We start from the raw sequence: 15473 nt of genomic DNA, 5'->3' as shown, positions 1-15473 counted from the left end.
CCTCTTAACTATCAGACTTATAATAGTTCGCCCTGCAGAAAATAAAATGGGTGGAAGAATCCTGTAAACTTGCACTGAAGGATTCGAGCCATATAGTTTTTTATACCATGGTCTGTCTGAATACTCGATCGTGATTGGCTGGAAGGTGTGCAATTAAACAGTTTAATGCACAGGTAGTTACAAGTAAGTTTAATTGCCACATGCAATGTTCAAACAAAGATCAGGCAAAAAGAGGAGGAAAGTAAACATAATAAGGGAAAACAATTCGTCACAAATTTTAAGTAAAAGCCTATACCTATTTTATATTTATATGCTGCTGTTTATGTTGTGTAAATAGATGCTTTCTGCACGGGAGTCTGCATTTTCCTGCATAATGAGAAACAACTTGTTTCTAAGCTGGTGATGAATGCTGTTATTGTACTCCTAAACACCGAAGTAACACGAAAAGTATGTGACAAATCGTTAGAGATAAACTGTAAATATGGAAAACAATATGTAAGTGATGTTTCTGTGGATCTTACATTAAAATATTAATATGAGCAAACTTGGTCATATCATTTTAAGGTAACGTGATGATAATAAACTGTAAAAAAAAAAAATGTATATAATCAAAAACTATTAAAAACATTAAAACACTCACAAAATTCATCACAAGATCCTACTGGAGCTGCAGCTCCTATTAATGTTGCTGAGAATGAGTAAAGAGAAGCCCTGTAGTTAGGCAACTATTGTTCACGAATCCAAAAAAAAAAATATATATATATATATATATATATATATATATATATATATATAAATTGGCCATCTCAGTAACAGTCATGAAAAATTAAAGTGCCCCATTATGCTATTTAAAAGGTTCCTAATTCTGTTTAGGAGGTCTCCTACAACAGGTTTACATGCATCAAAGGTCAAAAAACACTTTTCATTTTCTCATAATATACATTGCACATCACCACATTTTTCAATGATTCCCAAACGACTCGTCAGATGAATCAGTCTCTCTAAACCCCTCCTTTCCGTGAGCCTACTCTGCTCTGATTGGCCAGATGGCCCAGTCTTTTGTGATTGGTCTACTGCTTACAGAGCAAGTCGGAAACAAACGCTCATTACCATAACTGATTCAGCTCCGTATGCTTCCTAAAGCTCAGCGATTGTACACACTGTAAAGACAGTAACAATGGCGTATTTTACCATATCAATCCGAGCGCGAGTCCGATGATGAAACATTGGAAGAACTAGTTATTCAACCCGAACTTCCATCGCTAGGATGACTTGAGCAGGATGTTGAGCAGGATGTCCCATGTTTAACCACTGATTCTTCACAGCCTCATCCTTTGGAAGTAAAAATAAACCAAATTTCCTTTCACAGTGCAGAGCACGGTGTCTTGTCGACATGTTATCCACACGAACGAGCTACAGCGTTTGAGAGTGGTTGAAGTTTTCGTGGGATGACCACGCAGAACGTTGGTGGGCATTACAAAAATGTAATAACTCGTGATGTATGAACTTCGTGGAAATGTGATTCGAATTACAAATGACTTGTTTAAGCGGTTCAGAGTCGACTCTTTTTTTGAGAGACAATAACTTTATTTATGATGCACTTTCAGCTTTTCAACTTTGCAGACTGTTTACATTCACATACAGCTACATTACACACTGCATGAAAGGTAATTTTCAAAAATCCATAGTAGGGGCACTTTAAAGTAATATCACAAGTGCCATTATTACTACCACTTATACTGTTTAGCAGCTATTATTCCTAAACTATACACATGTCACTGATAGTAGCATAAACATCAGACATGTCATTTATGGCTCACGGTAATATCAATCCTGTGTCCATCATGTTTGTAGAGGTACCTACACTGTTAAATAGTTTGGAAACATTGTAATATTTTGCAATACAAGGCACAATGTCTATTAATAAGACACAATTCCAATCAAATATTGTTAAACTGTATTTTTTATGTCTAAGGAGATACTGGGGTGCTCTAAATATTGCACAATTCATACACAAATATGAGTGTTACACTGTATACATGATATACAGTACAGCCATTTTTCTGTCAGTGAGTGCTATGTGTATAGTTGTACACTATTATTTCATAAAAAAAAAGTGATCAAAAAAGTGGCAAAGGGCCCAAGATTCAGTGCTATTCCCCTGTCAACACTGCCCCGCGACTTTTATTAATAAATTAACGTCGCTACTGAATCACTATATTATATTACTCAGCAAGGAGGTTGTAACGTCGCTGTTTTTGAAGTTATTAAACTCACAGCTTCATTGCTAGTAGAGAGATGCTGTACAGACACAGTTAATTCACACGCACACACCTCTCTCTCTCTCTCACTCTCACTCTCTCGATAAGCTAATTCATTCAAATAAAAGTTATAATTCAATCAAATAAATGTAATCTTACTGCACTACTTTATCTCTGTGTCCGATTCAAAGTGGACAGAATGCTAGATCTAACTAGTGGTAGCTGATGAAAATAACCATCATTTTAACACTTCCAGTCAAATGTATCGCTTCATACATCAATGACAGATTTAACGTGTCAATGCTGGCAAATGACCATGGTATAAGCTGCGGGATAACAAGACTTTACTGTTACTAGCTTTGTTTCCATCACTGTTTTTATGCGCATTTTGAAGTATCGCATCAAAAACGAGTGCCAAATTTTGAATAAAAATCCCTTAATTCGCAAAAAAAGCTTGTTAATATGAGTTAATGTGAATAATGGGAGATGGAGAAGCATTTGGCGAATAAATTCTCACGTAGCGAACTTTAAACCCACGTGACTAATCGGCTGTTTCTGCTGACAGTGTTTTATTTACTGTTGGGTGATGAAAAATGTAATACTTTTTCCTGTATGTTTTTATTTTTCTTTGCCTCTAGCTATCATTGAAGGGTCCTCCAGGTCCATTAGGTCTCACAGGGAGGCCAGGTCCAGTGGTAAGAAATCTTTCACATTTCTTTTCTAGTTTATTTCAGACTTTTTTTTTTTTTTTTTTTTAAAGCACAGCCTATGCAATCTTCTTCAAATTTTGATTGCATTGGGGGTTTTTGGGGGGTTCAGTGGATACTTTCTGTCTTTGAAAATGTATGTTTGTTCCAGGGTCTTCCAGGTCCCAGTGGACTGAAAGGGGACAGTGGAGAGAATGGGCCTCCAGTGAGGACATTTCCTTTTATATTTCCTCTTTACATTCAGTAGCCTTTAAAAAAACTTGCACTCACCATCTCCATCTCTCTGTCTGTTTCTTATTCCTCTCATTTAAGGGGCCACGTGGGTTGCCAGGTCCTGCCGGTCTTAATGGGAAACCTGGGAAGAGGGTAAGACTGAACATCTCACACACAGTGTAAAAAATCAATGGTGGAGTGATCAGAGTTCAAGTGTGATCCATATAATTAAACTCATCATGAATATGAATTGGGCGATAACAGTTTCTATATTGATGTGCTGTGTTTTTTGGTTCATGAATATTGCATAAGGAGTGCACAGTGGTGCATAGAATATGATGATGAAGTGGTATTCTGTGTTTCACCTTGCAGGGCCGGTCAGGATCAGATGGAGGTCGAGGGGCTCCTGGAGAGACAGGAGCAAAGGTGATTCGCCATATAGTCCCATTAGGACATACCATGCACGATAATAGGGACTGTGGTTTTATTCCACCATAAACATCATTTTTATCTCCAATTCGAGTTACTTCTCTGACTTCAACCTGTGACAAGAGTGCTGCAGTGATGACTTATCTTTGTAGGCCAATCTGGAAGTTAGCCTCACCCTGTTTTCCTTGACAAAACCATTTTCCAATGGCTTTTGGATTTCTGCAGAAAAAAGCTCTGTGACCATGACTCTTACACATTTGTTCATCAAGACAATCTTCACAAATAAACACAACTTAATGAATTTTGATGCCCAGAAGAAAAGTTACGATATAAACAAACTACACCAACTCTTTAAATCTTTATTTAACCCTCTGATCCTCTTCGTTTAGGGGTCACATTTAAAATGACCGAAGCCTTAAAATGTGATTTTTTTGTTTTTGAGGAAAACCAATGTAATATATTTTTGTTCATTAATATTTTGTGATTAATATTGAGGGTATTTTATGATACTATGCAATATTTATACAATTTTTATTAGCTATTTTTCCACATTGAAAATCATACAAAATTTTTTATTAATATATTTTTAAATTATTTTTCAAAACAGTATTCCATGGAGACAAGGCATTTTTTTTAGATCGATTAGTGCCATCAGGTGGGAGTAAGAAGAGAAAAACTTATGTAATGTCATGGTGTAACCACTAGATTGCTATATAGTTCTATTTAAAGTGGCTTATAAATTCTGTAGTGGTTTTTAGACATAAATACTTATTTTTATTAAGTTTTGGGTTTGGATTTATACTTCAACATTCTCAAAGACTACTTTTTGTAAAGGTTTAGATTTTTTATTTTTTTTATTTTTTTTTTAAATGTTGATTTGAAGTGTCGGTTTTTGCATTAATTTTACTACAGTCAGTTGTGTCTATTTTGCGCTCTTGACATTTTAGAGTGTCACCCCTTCCTTGCTGTGCACTTTTTTTCTGCACAGTGGCTGAATTGTAGTTTGTACCACCAAAAGATTCTCTGAGTTTTCGCATTTTTTCGTATTTCCCATTCATTTCCTATGTCAGTCATTTTTGACTGACATACTGACTGAAGTGTGACTATTTTTTTAACATATCCGAATCATGTCTGTGATTTTTTGTGTGTGTGTGTGTGTGTGTGTGTGTTCACATAGCTAATGCAACAAAAGTCACCAAGTGTCAACCCATTCTGATGAAGCAAAAAAATTAAAAATTTCAAAATGTAAAATGTCATTTTTGACCGAGGAGGACCAGAGGGTTAAAATCTACAAGTTTGAAAGTTTGGGTTAGAATAGTTTGCAAGAATGCGAGTATAAACACAATTAGGCTATAAAAGTGAACTAGTGAGTTGATGAGTTTAACATTACTTATCCGTGACAACCTCTGTAGTCCCATTTAGCCACCTTTTTCAAGACATAAAAGGTTAAAAAATATTAATGAAACTTTTACTTTCACTTCATTCCAAAGCCTAATATTGTACTTTTTACTCCACTACATTTGATAAAAAACATGTTATTCCTCATTATTTTGAACTGAAGAAATCATCACCTGCTCCAAGATGTGATATCGGTGTTCGATTTGTGACCAAGTTGATTCTTTTCAGTGAACCTGCTAAAATGGTTTGCAAATCACTCAAAGATTCTTTTGTGAATTGGACCGATCGGATTGCAGTTCACAAGTCAGACTCAAAACAGGAGATAATCAGAGTTTATGCGACTGACAGCACGAAATGTAAGTTACTAACTTGGAACATTATTACCCCAACATGTGTATTTTTAGCAGGAGGATAGAGTATATAAAATAGCAAAATAAACAAACATTCATTAATCAGTACTTTTTACTTTTAATACTGATACAATCAAGTGCTTTTATAGTAGTAAAATGAGTACTTAATACTTTTAATGGAGTAATATTTTAATAGGTTATCTGTACTTTTACTCAAGTATTTGATTTCTGTACTTCGTCTACCACTGGTATTTTAAGCTTGTGTTAACCAAAAACCCATTCAAAAAAGCCATTTATTTTAAGACAATGGAACCAGAAGTGAAAAAATGCTAATTTATTGGTTTTAGGACTCGTTCCCGCAGCGCTCTATATGTTGGTAAGTTTGCATGGGCAAATATCACAAATATCCAGTTTTTGTGTTTGGTTAGTTTATGTGTGTATGCATGTGCTCAAATTGTAGATTCAGCTGCCAGAGCTAAATGGGAACACCGGAAACTTTAATTTGACCCTAATAGTTTGGGCCATTGATGGAACCGTTTGCTATTGAGGGCTGTGTTTTATTGTGCGCGCTGACAATAGCAAGCATTCAGCCCTGTCCAGCTGCAAGACCCGTCAGTAAATAAATCACGCAGAGCTATTTAGCACAACAGCAGTTTGTTTGATGAGGAAGTGTGAGGTACTCCCGCAGCTCTCCGAGTCCCAGCACCGGATGCGGGCTGAGAATCACAGCAGATGGGAAGGTTCCTCTGAGGCAGCCTGTCAAACGCTGCCACATGCCACACACACCTCTGGCCCATAGTCACTGCTTGCGTCTGTGCGTTCGAAGAAAAGCACATGACATTGTGAAAAAACATGAGTTCTGTTTAGTTAATGAAGTGTGCTGGTGGATGTGTGTGTTTGAAACGGCTGATTTGTCAGTCTTTCTTATGGATCTCTGTCTTTTTTGCAGGGTGACAGGGGCTTTGATGGACTACCTGGTCTTCCAGGGAACAAAGGACATAGAGTGAGTAGGGAACACCAAATTGCTTAATCAAATCACACAGTCTGTTTACTGCTCAGTCAAGAGTGGCTCTTAGATGTGCCTAAATGCTCTGCTTCACTTTTAATAGATCCTCAGATCTATTTTAGACTTAATATTGTGACTAAATGTGACTTTCATGTGAACATTCCTCAGGGAGACAGGGGAAAACCTGGACCCCAGGGTCCACCTGGAGAGCCCGGTCATAAGGTAATACAGATTCTTCTTTTCTTCTATCGTGTTTTTCGGAGCTTTGTGCAATTCCCTAAATGAGGCTTTTATCAGATTGCTAATAATCCGTTTAAAGATCGCCTGCACTGCCTCAGGTGTGTACTCACAAATCGCATGAAAGAGACAAGCTGTGCACTGTGTGGGATGTTCTCATTATGCAAAGTTGAAAAATGTATGCAGCAGCGATTCACATTGATCACAGCTTTCAAGAATGGGAATATTTTTGCATACATAACCCTTCTGACATCCTTCCTCAAAGACTTAAGGCTGGATCTCACATAATTTTGTCTACCACAATGAAGATGATTATATTTCCTAACTTGATGTTGATTGATATTTCCTATTACAGGGTTCGGATGGGCCTGTTGGACCAAGAGGGCAACCGGGAGAACCTGTGAGTGACGCAACCCAACCCACAGATAGATACACATGCACACGGGCACATAAACACATACACGTCTCTGACATCCCATGGGCAGCCCCGTGTCCCTGCTTGGCACAGCCTGATTAACGGTGGCTCAAGCACCATTTAAGTCTCGGCAGGTGAGCTGTGATCCACTGGGCGCCGGCTGTTTAAATGGATCACCCAGAGCAGAAAGAGACTTGAGCGCTATTACAGCTCCGTGCCTGCCGAGAGAAAGAGAGATGCTGTAGAGATAAATGCGGGGATGGAGATAGATGAGCTGGGAGATTGGTGAAGGGAAGAGATGAAATCCTGGCCTGCATGATTATATTTCCATATCAATCACCTCCCTGGAGATCACAGATGTGGCTCTGGAACAGGTGGCTTGGCCGGTGTACAAAGACCAAGACTGACAAAAACAAAACACACACGCCAGCCATGCATACACACACACACACAGACATGCACATACTAGAGGCAAGGGGATCTATACACGTATATATAAACATACACATCAGCACAAACTTAAACAGATGTACATAAGCACCCTCGTGCATATAACAACACTAATCTGTAGAGATTACTGTTCGATCATACCGCACTGTTCGATCATACTGCACTTGAAATTTGTGTTAATGGGAGTTTATGATGAGTTTCTGATTGTTTTTTCTTTACAGGGGCTAAGAGGACTTGTGGGGCCAAGAGGGCCACCTGGTCCACCTGGGCAGCAGGTAAAACAATTACCATCCATCAGAGTTACACTATGGCTAGTTTGCATGCACAACATGGTACTATTAAGATTGTGAAACAAAACCTTGTGCTTTACTTTTAGGGAATTCAAGGCGTCGATGGTGTTCAAGGGGCAAAGGGCAACATGGTGAGTCTGCTATGAAGTTTTCTGTGCATGTATTACACAATATCTGCAGATAAAATAATTCCAGAAAAGAGCAGCTGGAGGTTTAGTGTGGTTGTTTGAAACAACATGTTAGATGTTGTCACCATTGAGAAATAACCCGTAACCCGCACTGGCAGACAGGGTAACAGAGCCCTTGAGAACTGTAGAAGAAAGTTATCTCAAGCCTTCATCTATTCAGCTGACATCTACTGCCTTCAAGTCATGTCGGAATGATAGTATTTACTAGATGATTTCACTTGATTGGCAACCACAGTGGTTTAATTACCAGTGCCAAGATGGGATTTTCTTTGAGCCCTGACTTTCAGAGTTGGGGGCATTCCAATGAAAGAATCATAAGAGAAGCTAATTGATATTGGTTACAAATTGGGGTAATCAACAGCATGCCACAGATAGAGCTCAAGTTATTCCTTTACATTTTTATTGACTGTACATTTTAGTTTGTATGCACTTTGTGTACTGTTGATTAAGATCAGCTATAAAGCCTGGCAGAAAATACTACTCATTTAGCCAGTTTATGAGGCGGCAGCTTTGCACAACAAAACTATATTTCCCATCGTTCTCTGTGGCAGCCAGAGAGTGATAAAACACAAAGTTAAATCACCAATAATGCACATACTTTGCCCATGAATTTGTGGTATTAGTGCTACAAATCTTTTTCAGAAAGTGAAAAAGAGAGAATATACATGAAATTATCAACCATGTCAATTTTAATCATAATAATAGGTTCTTCCCAGAAGGATTTCACTAAACTAAAGACTTTACAAAATAATGATTATCATCATTCTTCCCCATTTCGCAGGGACCCCCTGGCGAACCTGGACCTTCAGGTCAACAGGGAAACCCAGGCATACAGGTATACATCCATCTTCATTTCAGTGCTGCCTAATGAATCCATGCCAGCAATGCAAATACGCACTGTTAGAACAAAACACACTGTTTTGCCATTGAATAAAGAGTTATGTTCTTCTTTTTCAGGGTTTTCCTGGTCAGCAGGGGCCTATAGGTCTGCCAGGAGAGAAGGTAAACTCCACAAGTCTTGCTTTATTTCAATATTAAAGCACTGACCTTTGACCCTTTAGTTAGATAGTATTTGAAAAGAAACATTGTGTGTGGGTGAGTGAGCATTGTTGTGTGCGTGCCTTTATTCAGATTTCCAAATGAAGCTAGACAGATAATCAATAGCGAAACTTCGCATACGCATGCACACGCATCTTCTCTCAAATGTGCCTAAGCACATTATGGATATTGATTGCAGTTAACAAGCTGGGCATGCTGGGTATAAAGGAGGTTTTGGTTTGTGGTTTGGACCAGAGGATTCAATATTAAGCATGTGTGTGTGTTTTTTTAAACAGGGCCCCGAGGGCAAACCTGGAATGCAGGGCCTTCCTGGGATTGATGGTCCTCCAGTAAGTACTGTTCTCCAAAACCATCATAGGACTAAATTTAAATTTTTAAAAAAAATATATATTCCTACCAGCCAGCAGGGGCCACTATGGTGCATATGGACATGTACATATTGGCATCTACCACGAACATTCCCAATAAATCTTCACAGCATAATTTTCATGCACAGAATGCTGCAAAAGCGATGATGCTGAGTCCTTAGTCCAGGCCTGGCCTTTTGTGTTGGCTCATTAGCTCTCTCACAGAAACAGGATGTCCCCTAATCAGCCCGCTGTCATGCTAACACCTGGTTATCCTGTTCAAATCACAGGGTCATCCTGGAAGAGAGGGACCCCCTGGGGAGAAGGGACACCAGGTGGGTTACAATCACACACACACACACACACACTTGTGCTCCACTGACCTGAATAAGCGGTGACAATTTGAAGAGGAAACGGAGAGAGCCAAGAGTCTAAATGCGGCACCACACAGAAAAGCTCTGCCCTGTTCACCGTCCCCTCTGTCTGAAGCCTTTTGTTATAGGCGCTCCAGCTGCAGTCGCTAAATTATCACAGTTCACAAAGCATATCGGCGTGCTTTTATGTGTGCGCTATCGCAGTAATTGCACACTTGAATCAAGCCATCGGCATTGTGCGGCCATTGTTTCATTTTCACCTCGAACCCTCGCGCTACGTCTTCAGCTCTGAGTGTTCATTCTAATGTATTGTCGTTGGCACACATGGGCCGCAATAGTTCAATCGTAGATTAATGACAGGGTATTGTTAGTGCAGTGTTTTCCCCTTCACTGCCTGAACATTAAACTGACACTGTCTCTTCTTCTATTCAGGGTTTATCAGGAGCACAAGGGCCGGTTGGATATCCCGGGCCCCGTGGAGTGAAGGTGAGCAGTTTTGAGATTGCAGCTTGTTCGGTTAGCTCCAAAGACACTCAAAGACATTTGGTCTAGGATGGCAGACTTTTGATTGACAGTCTGACTTTGGGTGCATGGCAGACGACTGGCTCAGGTAGATCTGTTTAATTCTCCACGGAAAAACCTTGACAGTGCGAAGCACTCGTGATGGACAGTCGAAAACGCAACAAGGAGGAAAACGAAACCTGTCTGGGCTTGTTTGTATAGAAGTGTGTTATGCCTTCAGCATGTGGTCAAAGAATAAAAAACGGATTTATCCTGCTAGCACATAAATCTACTCTGATGGCGTCATCCAGATTATTATCGTCTATGTCTATGTTCTGTCACAATGGTTGTTTATATTTGTAGCTGTATGTCTTACCTCCAGCATTTTGCAAGCTGTGACTTTTATTACTTGAAACAGTCAGTGCTGGTATACTCATGTCAAGAAATCATTTCTGAGATTCTGTCTTTCAGGTGAACGTTCCCTAACTGAGGTTTGGAGATTGTGCAGAGATCCCTGTGGCACACACTGATACATTTTGTTCTTTTTCGAAACAGGGCGCAGATGGGGTGAGGGGACTGAAGGGTAGCAAGGGGGAGAAGGTGAGAGAAAAAAAAAAATAATCCGCTTGTTTTCTCATAACAAAGCCAAGAGAAGAGAAGACAAAAAGTTCAGTTATCAGTGTTGAGATAAGGCACAGTGTTTACAGATAGTGGCTTCACTTGATGCATGATTTTCTCTGCCGCTTCCTGAGTGTGTCTGTGTTTTCTATGTTTTCATCTGTGTGGAGCAATCTGATGGTGGTTCTGTATAATTGAATTCCTTTTGTCTGTTACAGGGTGAAGATGGTTTCCCAGGGGCCAAGGGTGAAATGGGCATTAAAGGAGACAGAGTGAGTCTTTCCATTCAGCCTGAATAGGCCGTAATTAGTGGTGCTTGCTAAGGCAAACATTGTTATTATTATTGCTCATAATGTTTCAACCAATTCCCCATGCCCTTAGTATGAGCTACAGACACAAATTACACTTCATACCATGCAGCTTGCTGAGTAGAGGTATTTTGTAGTGCTGTCAAACCGATTAATCGCTATTATTCACGATTAACCGTGATTAATCACATCTAGCATAAAAGTTTGTAATATATACAGCACTGTGCAAAAGTCAAAAACCACCAGCAGCTTTGTTGTTTTAGCAATGTTTTAAAGGGTTAGTTCACCCAAAAATGAAATGTCATTAATTACTCACCCTTATGTCGTTCCACACCCGTAAGACCTTCGTTCATCTTCAGAACACAAATTAAGATATTTTTCATAAAATCTGATGGCTCAGTGAGGCCTGCATTGACAGCAAGATGATTAGTAGCTTTCTGGGCATCTGAAAGTGTTAAAGACATATTTAAAACAGTTCATGTGACTACAGTGGTTCAACCCTAATGTTATAAAGCGACGAGAATACTTTTTGTGTGCCATAAAAACAAATAACGACTTTATTCAACAATATCTAGTGATGGGCGATTTCAAAACACTGCTTCATGAAGCTTCAAAGCTTTACGAATCTTTTGTTTCGAATCAGTGGTTCAGAGTGTATATTAAACTGCCAAAGTCACATGATTTCAGTAAACGAGGCTTCGTTACGTCATAAATGTTTCGAAATTTCAATTTCACCACTGGGGGGCGTGACTTTGGCAGTTTGAACCACTGATTTATTTTTATTTTTTAAGAAGAAAATCTGAGAGACTTCAGATTTTGAAAGTTTTCTTGGCCTTCCAGTCCTTTCCCATCCCATTTAGGTTTAGGAGAGCCAGGTTCCTGCTATTGCTCAAGTCTAAGGGGAGATTACTTGCTACTATATACTTGCTACTTTAGCCTATAGAAGTATATGCTGTATATATACAGTGGTCAACATTTGAAGTGGATCAAAAAAGTTCATCAAAGTTGTCCTAAGAACTAAGTTGTCCTAAGAAAAAGGTTTTAGGACAACTTTGATGAAAGGTTTTGATCCACTTCAAATGTTAACCACTGTGTACATATATATATATATATATATGTATGTATATATAGCTATATATGTTAGATGCGATTATTTGCGATTAATCAGTTTGACTGCACTAGTATTTTGTTAATTTTTAAAGGCATCAGATTTACAATTTTTTTCAAAACAGGCAAAAACCCATTTTGGTTGAGTCCCAAGCATCATTAGACACAGGTGGACTATATTAACTTGGGCCAAATTAGCAAACACCTTTTAACCACTTATAACACGTACACTATCAGTCCCATAACAACCACACTTAGCAACAGCAAAGCAACCATCCAGAACACTCTAGAACAGTGGATCTAAACCTTTTTGACTTCACACTTTTGACCACACACAGTTTGTTCAGAAAATGTAAAAAAAAGTACTTTTATAGATGGCATGATGTATATTTTATTTGTAGATTTAAAAGTAACTTTGTGTGTATGCATGCTTAGGGTGAAAATGGGGCTCTTGGAAATCGTGGCGAAGACGGACCAGAGGGGCCGAAGGGTCAGTCAGGACCCCTGGGAGAGCCTGGACCTGCGGGCATTGCTGGAGAAAAGGTAATTGCTCCTTCTATACCAACAGTCTATTGGGCATTGTGTATATTCCAATTATTTTGCTTTCTTTAATTTTCTGACTACTCATTTCATGTGCAGGGCAAACTTGGAGTTCCAGGATTGCCTGGATATCCCGGCAGACAGGGGTCCAAGGTAAAGCACCATTATTGAAATTACAATAACCTGATTTTTACACTGAAATCTGAAAGCCGCAGGTCTCAGTCATGGTATATTTATATTTCCATATTACATTTTTACTGAGGATGATTAATGGCCATTTAGAGTCTGTTTTATTAATAGCTTATCTGAAGCTGCAATTATTATTTGGCTTATTTATGGTAATTGGACTTCAGAGGTTAATTTGTGGTTAATTAAATGCAGAGGTTGATTAATGAATGGAATGTGGTAATTGATTAACCTTCGCATTGGTCCACAGGGATCAGTGGGCTTTCCTGGAACAGCTGGGGTGGAAGGAGAGAAGGGAAAAAGGGTGAGAGGCCAGTGCCATTGTACACTGTCCGAGGGATTTCACACACCCTGCTGCATTAATGTGTGTGCGCTCGTTTTTATATATATATATATATATATATTTTTTTTTTTACAGGGACCTGCTGGACAGGCCGGTGCTGATGGTGAAAGAGGTCCAAATGTAAGTCTTTAGCATGCTAATGAAACGTGACACCTCAACTGTTTTAAACTATACACATGCAGGGATTAATGAGGAAACAGCCAATAATAATTGATTGAACAATCATTTTAATCATGCATTGCTTCTAAGCATATTTGCACGTTTGGTTCCTACTGTTTTCAGGGTTCACGTGGGGGAAGAGGAGCACGAGGACCGACAGGGAAGCCAGGAGCAAAGGTAAGAAATCCATCCTCATACAGATAATGATCCTATAGAAGCCCTTTTAAATAGATTGTACTGTATATGTTTAAATTCATGTGACGTCCGTTTCTTTGTCTTATGCTCAGGGCTCTGCTGGTCATGACGGCCCACAAGGTGCCACAGGAGAGAGAGTATGTTATCTATTACAATTCTCCTCATATTACACGGTCAATCTACCAGACTAATGTGAGATTTCACATTTCTTTTCATTGCCGGAGATAAATGAATACCAGTGCTTCTTCCGCTCTGCTTTAGGGCCCTCAAGGACCTCAAGGACGCAATGGAGAGGCTGGGCCAAAGGGACCAAATGTAAGTGACCAGTAAAGAAAGAAAACTCTTTGAGAGGATGAAAGAGAGAATATCTCTTACATTTTTTGTTCTTTCTTTTCAGGGCCCTGCGGGAAAGGACGGGTTGCCAGGTCACCCAGGCCAACGGGGAGAACCAGTAAGTCAGTTCATATTTTAAAAAGAATAATTTCAAAGAAAGGTGACCAAGGTCATGTCCCAAATGGCACATTTGATGTGACTTGTGAGCACTCTTCTGAATCCCTAAATGACAAATAAGACACTTCATGGGACACTTGTGAACTTGAGCAAAGACCCTGAGACCACAATTGCCGCTTTTCCACTGCATGGGATAGCTCGGTACGGCTCGCTTAAATAGTACCACCTGAGGTGAGGTTCCAAGCGAACCGATACTAATGTGATGTGTAAACACTGCAGATCACTGATTGGTCAGAGAAAATCGTCACTACCAGCGTCATTGGATTTGAAACACGAGACACCAAACCCGCTAGATTTAAATAGTCAGTAACAGCCACCGCAGTATCATTTGTTCACGAAACGACTTGCTTTAAACGACCGTCGCACGCAACTTGAAAAAAGAAATGGCTGTTTTGTGGTCAGTAGATGAGGTGCAGACTCGGTAGATAAGGAGCAGATCCATGGCAGTAGAGGCGGCGCAACTATAACGATCTGTCTATAATCCCGCCCACTTTGAAGCGGTACTAACTGCAGTGGAAAAACAAACCGAAAGTAAAGCGAGCCAAGCCATGCCGTACCGAGTCGAGCCGAGTAGTACCACGCAGTGGAAAAGCGCTAAGTGTGTCCCATTTGTTATTTAATGACTTACAAATGCTCATAAGAGCCATTATGTGCCCTTAATGCCGAGCTAGTGCAGACTTCACAGCATACTACTACCCGACAGTATATGAGGCATCACATCTCAAGTGTATGCTTAGGACAGCATTTGGGGTTGATTAACCTTACAGGTCTAAATGAATTCCCATAACTAGATACATTGATTAGTAATTAGTTATTTTAAAAACAGTAGGAAAAGCAAATTTTGCAGGCTAAGATCAGCTGGTTTTGCTTCTGAAATAGTTTTTTTGTTTTTTTTTATGTTCACATTCAATTGTTTTCATATAGGGATTTCAAGGAAAGACGGGTCCCCCCGGGCCTGCAGGAGTGGTTGGACCACAGGTGAGTTGATCATACAGGCTTGGTCTTTGTTCAGTTCCTTGAAACAATTCACCAATTATGAATGTTTGATCTGATCCAATAAAGCTACCTTACTTAGGGCTGTGCGATTAATCTTAATTGATTTTTCGATTTCGACTTTGGCTTCCAACGATTATGAATACAAGATAATTGAGGTAAAACGATTATTGTGCCGCTGCCACATTCTGCCCAGGGCAACATCCTTTCCTTCACAGCAGTGCACTTTAGTTCCTTCCTAAGCCAAACTTAACATCTAATTCAGCTGAATAAGTGAGTGTTGTAAAAT

General features: G+C 39.4%; 1 protein-coding gene across 2 annotated transcripts in view; it reads left to right on the top strand.

Moving 5' to 3' along the window:
* Window positions 1-15473, top strand: part of col5a3a (collagen, type V, alpha 3a) — a 70862-nt gene that overhangs the window by 35467 nt on the left and 19922 nt on the right. For both annotated transcript variants that reach the window (XM_051887454.1, XM_051887455.1), the window contains 25 exons: window positions 2900-2956; window positions 3120-3173; window positions 3281-3334; window positions 3554-3607; window positions 6308-6361; window positions 6533-6586; window positions 6957-7001; window positions 7688-7741; window positions 7843-7887; window positions 8726-8779; window positions 8902-8946; window positions 9279-9332; window positions 9641-9685; window positions 10157-10210; window positions 10781-10825; window positions 11062-11115; window positions 12694-12801; window positions 12898-12951; window positions 13235-13288; window positions 13403-13447; window positions 13610-13663; window positions 13774-13818; window positions 13943-13996; window positions 14079-14132; window positions 15116-15169. In XM_051887454.1, the coding sequence (XP_051743414.1) occupies window positions 2900-2956; window positions 3120-3173; window positions 3281-3334; window positions 3554-3607; window positions 6308-6361; window positions 6533-6586; window positions 6957-7001; window positions 7688-7741; window positions 7843-7887; window positions 8726-8779; window positions 8902-8946; window positions 9279-9332; window positions 9641-9685; window positions 10157-10210; window positions 10781-10825; window positions 11062-11115; window positions 12694-12801; window positions 12898-12951; window positions 13235-13288; window positions 13403-13447; window positions 13610-13663; window positions 13774-13818; window positions 13943-13996; window positions 14079-14132; window positions 15116-15169 (1344 nt within the window). The remainder of the gene's footprint in view (window positions 1-2899; window positions 2957-3119; window positions 3174-3280; window positions 3335-3553; window positions 3608-6307; window positions 6362-6532; window positions 6587-6956; window positions 7002-7687; window positions 7742-7842; window positions 7888-8725; window positions 8780-8901; window positions 8947-9278; window positions 9333-9640; window positions 9686-10156; window positions 10211-10780; window positions 10826-11061; window positions 11116-12693; window positions 12802-12897; window positions 12952-13234; window positions 13289-13402; window positions 13448-13609; window positions 13664-13773; window positions 13819-13942; window positions 13997-14078; window positions 14133-15115; window positions 15170-15473) is intronic.

The sequence above is a fragment of the Ctenopharyngodon idella genome, chromosome 3, assembly GCF_019924925.1.
Source record: "Ctenopharyngodon idella isolate HZGC_01 chromosome 3, HZGC01, whole genome shotgun sequence".
Classification (NCBI taxonomy): Eukaryota; Metazoa; Chordata; class Actinopteri; order Cypriniformes; family Xenocyprididae; genus Ctenopharyngodon; species Ctenopharyngodon idella.
This window is presented reverse-complemented; position numbering and strand designations above follow the sequence as displayed.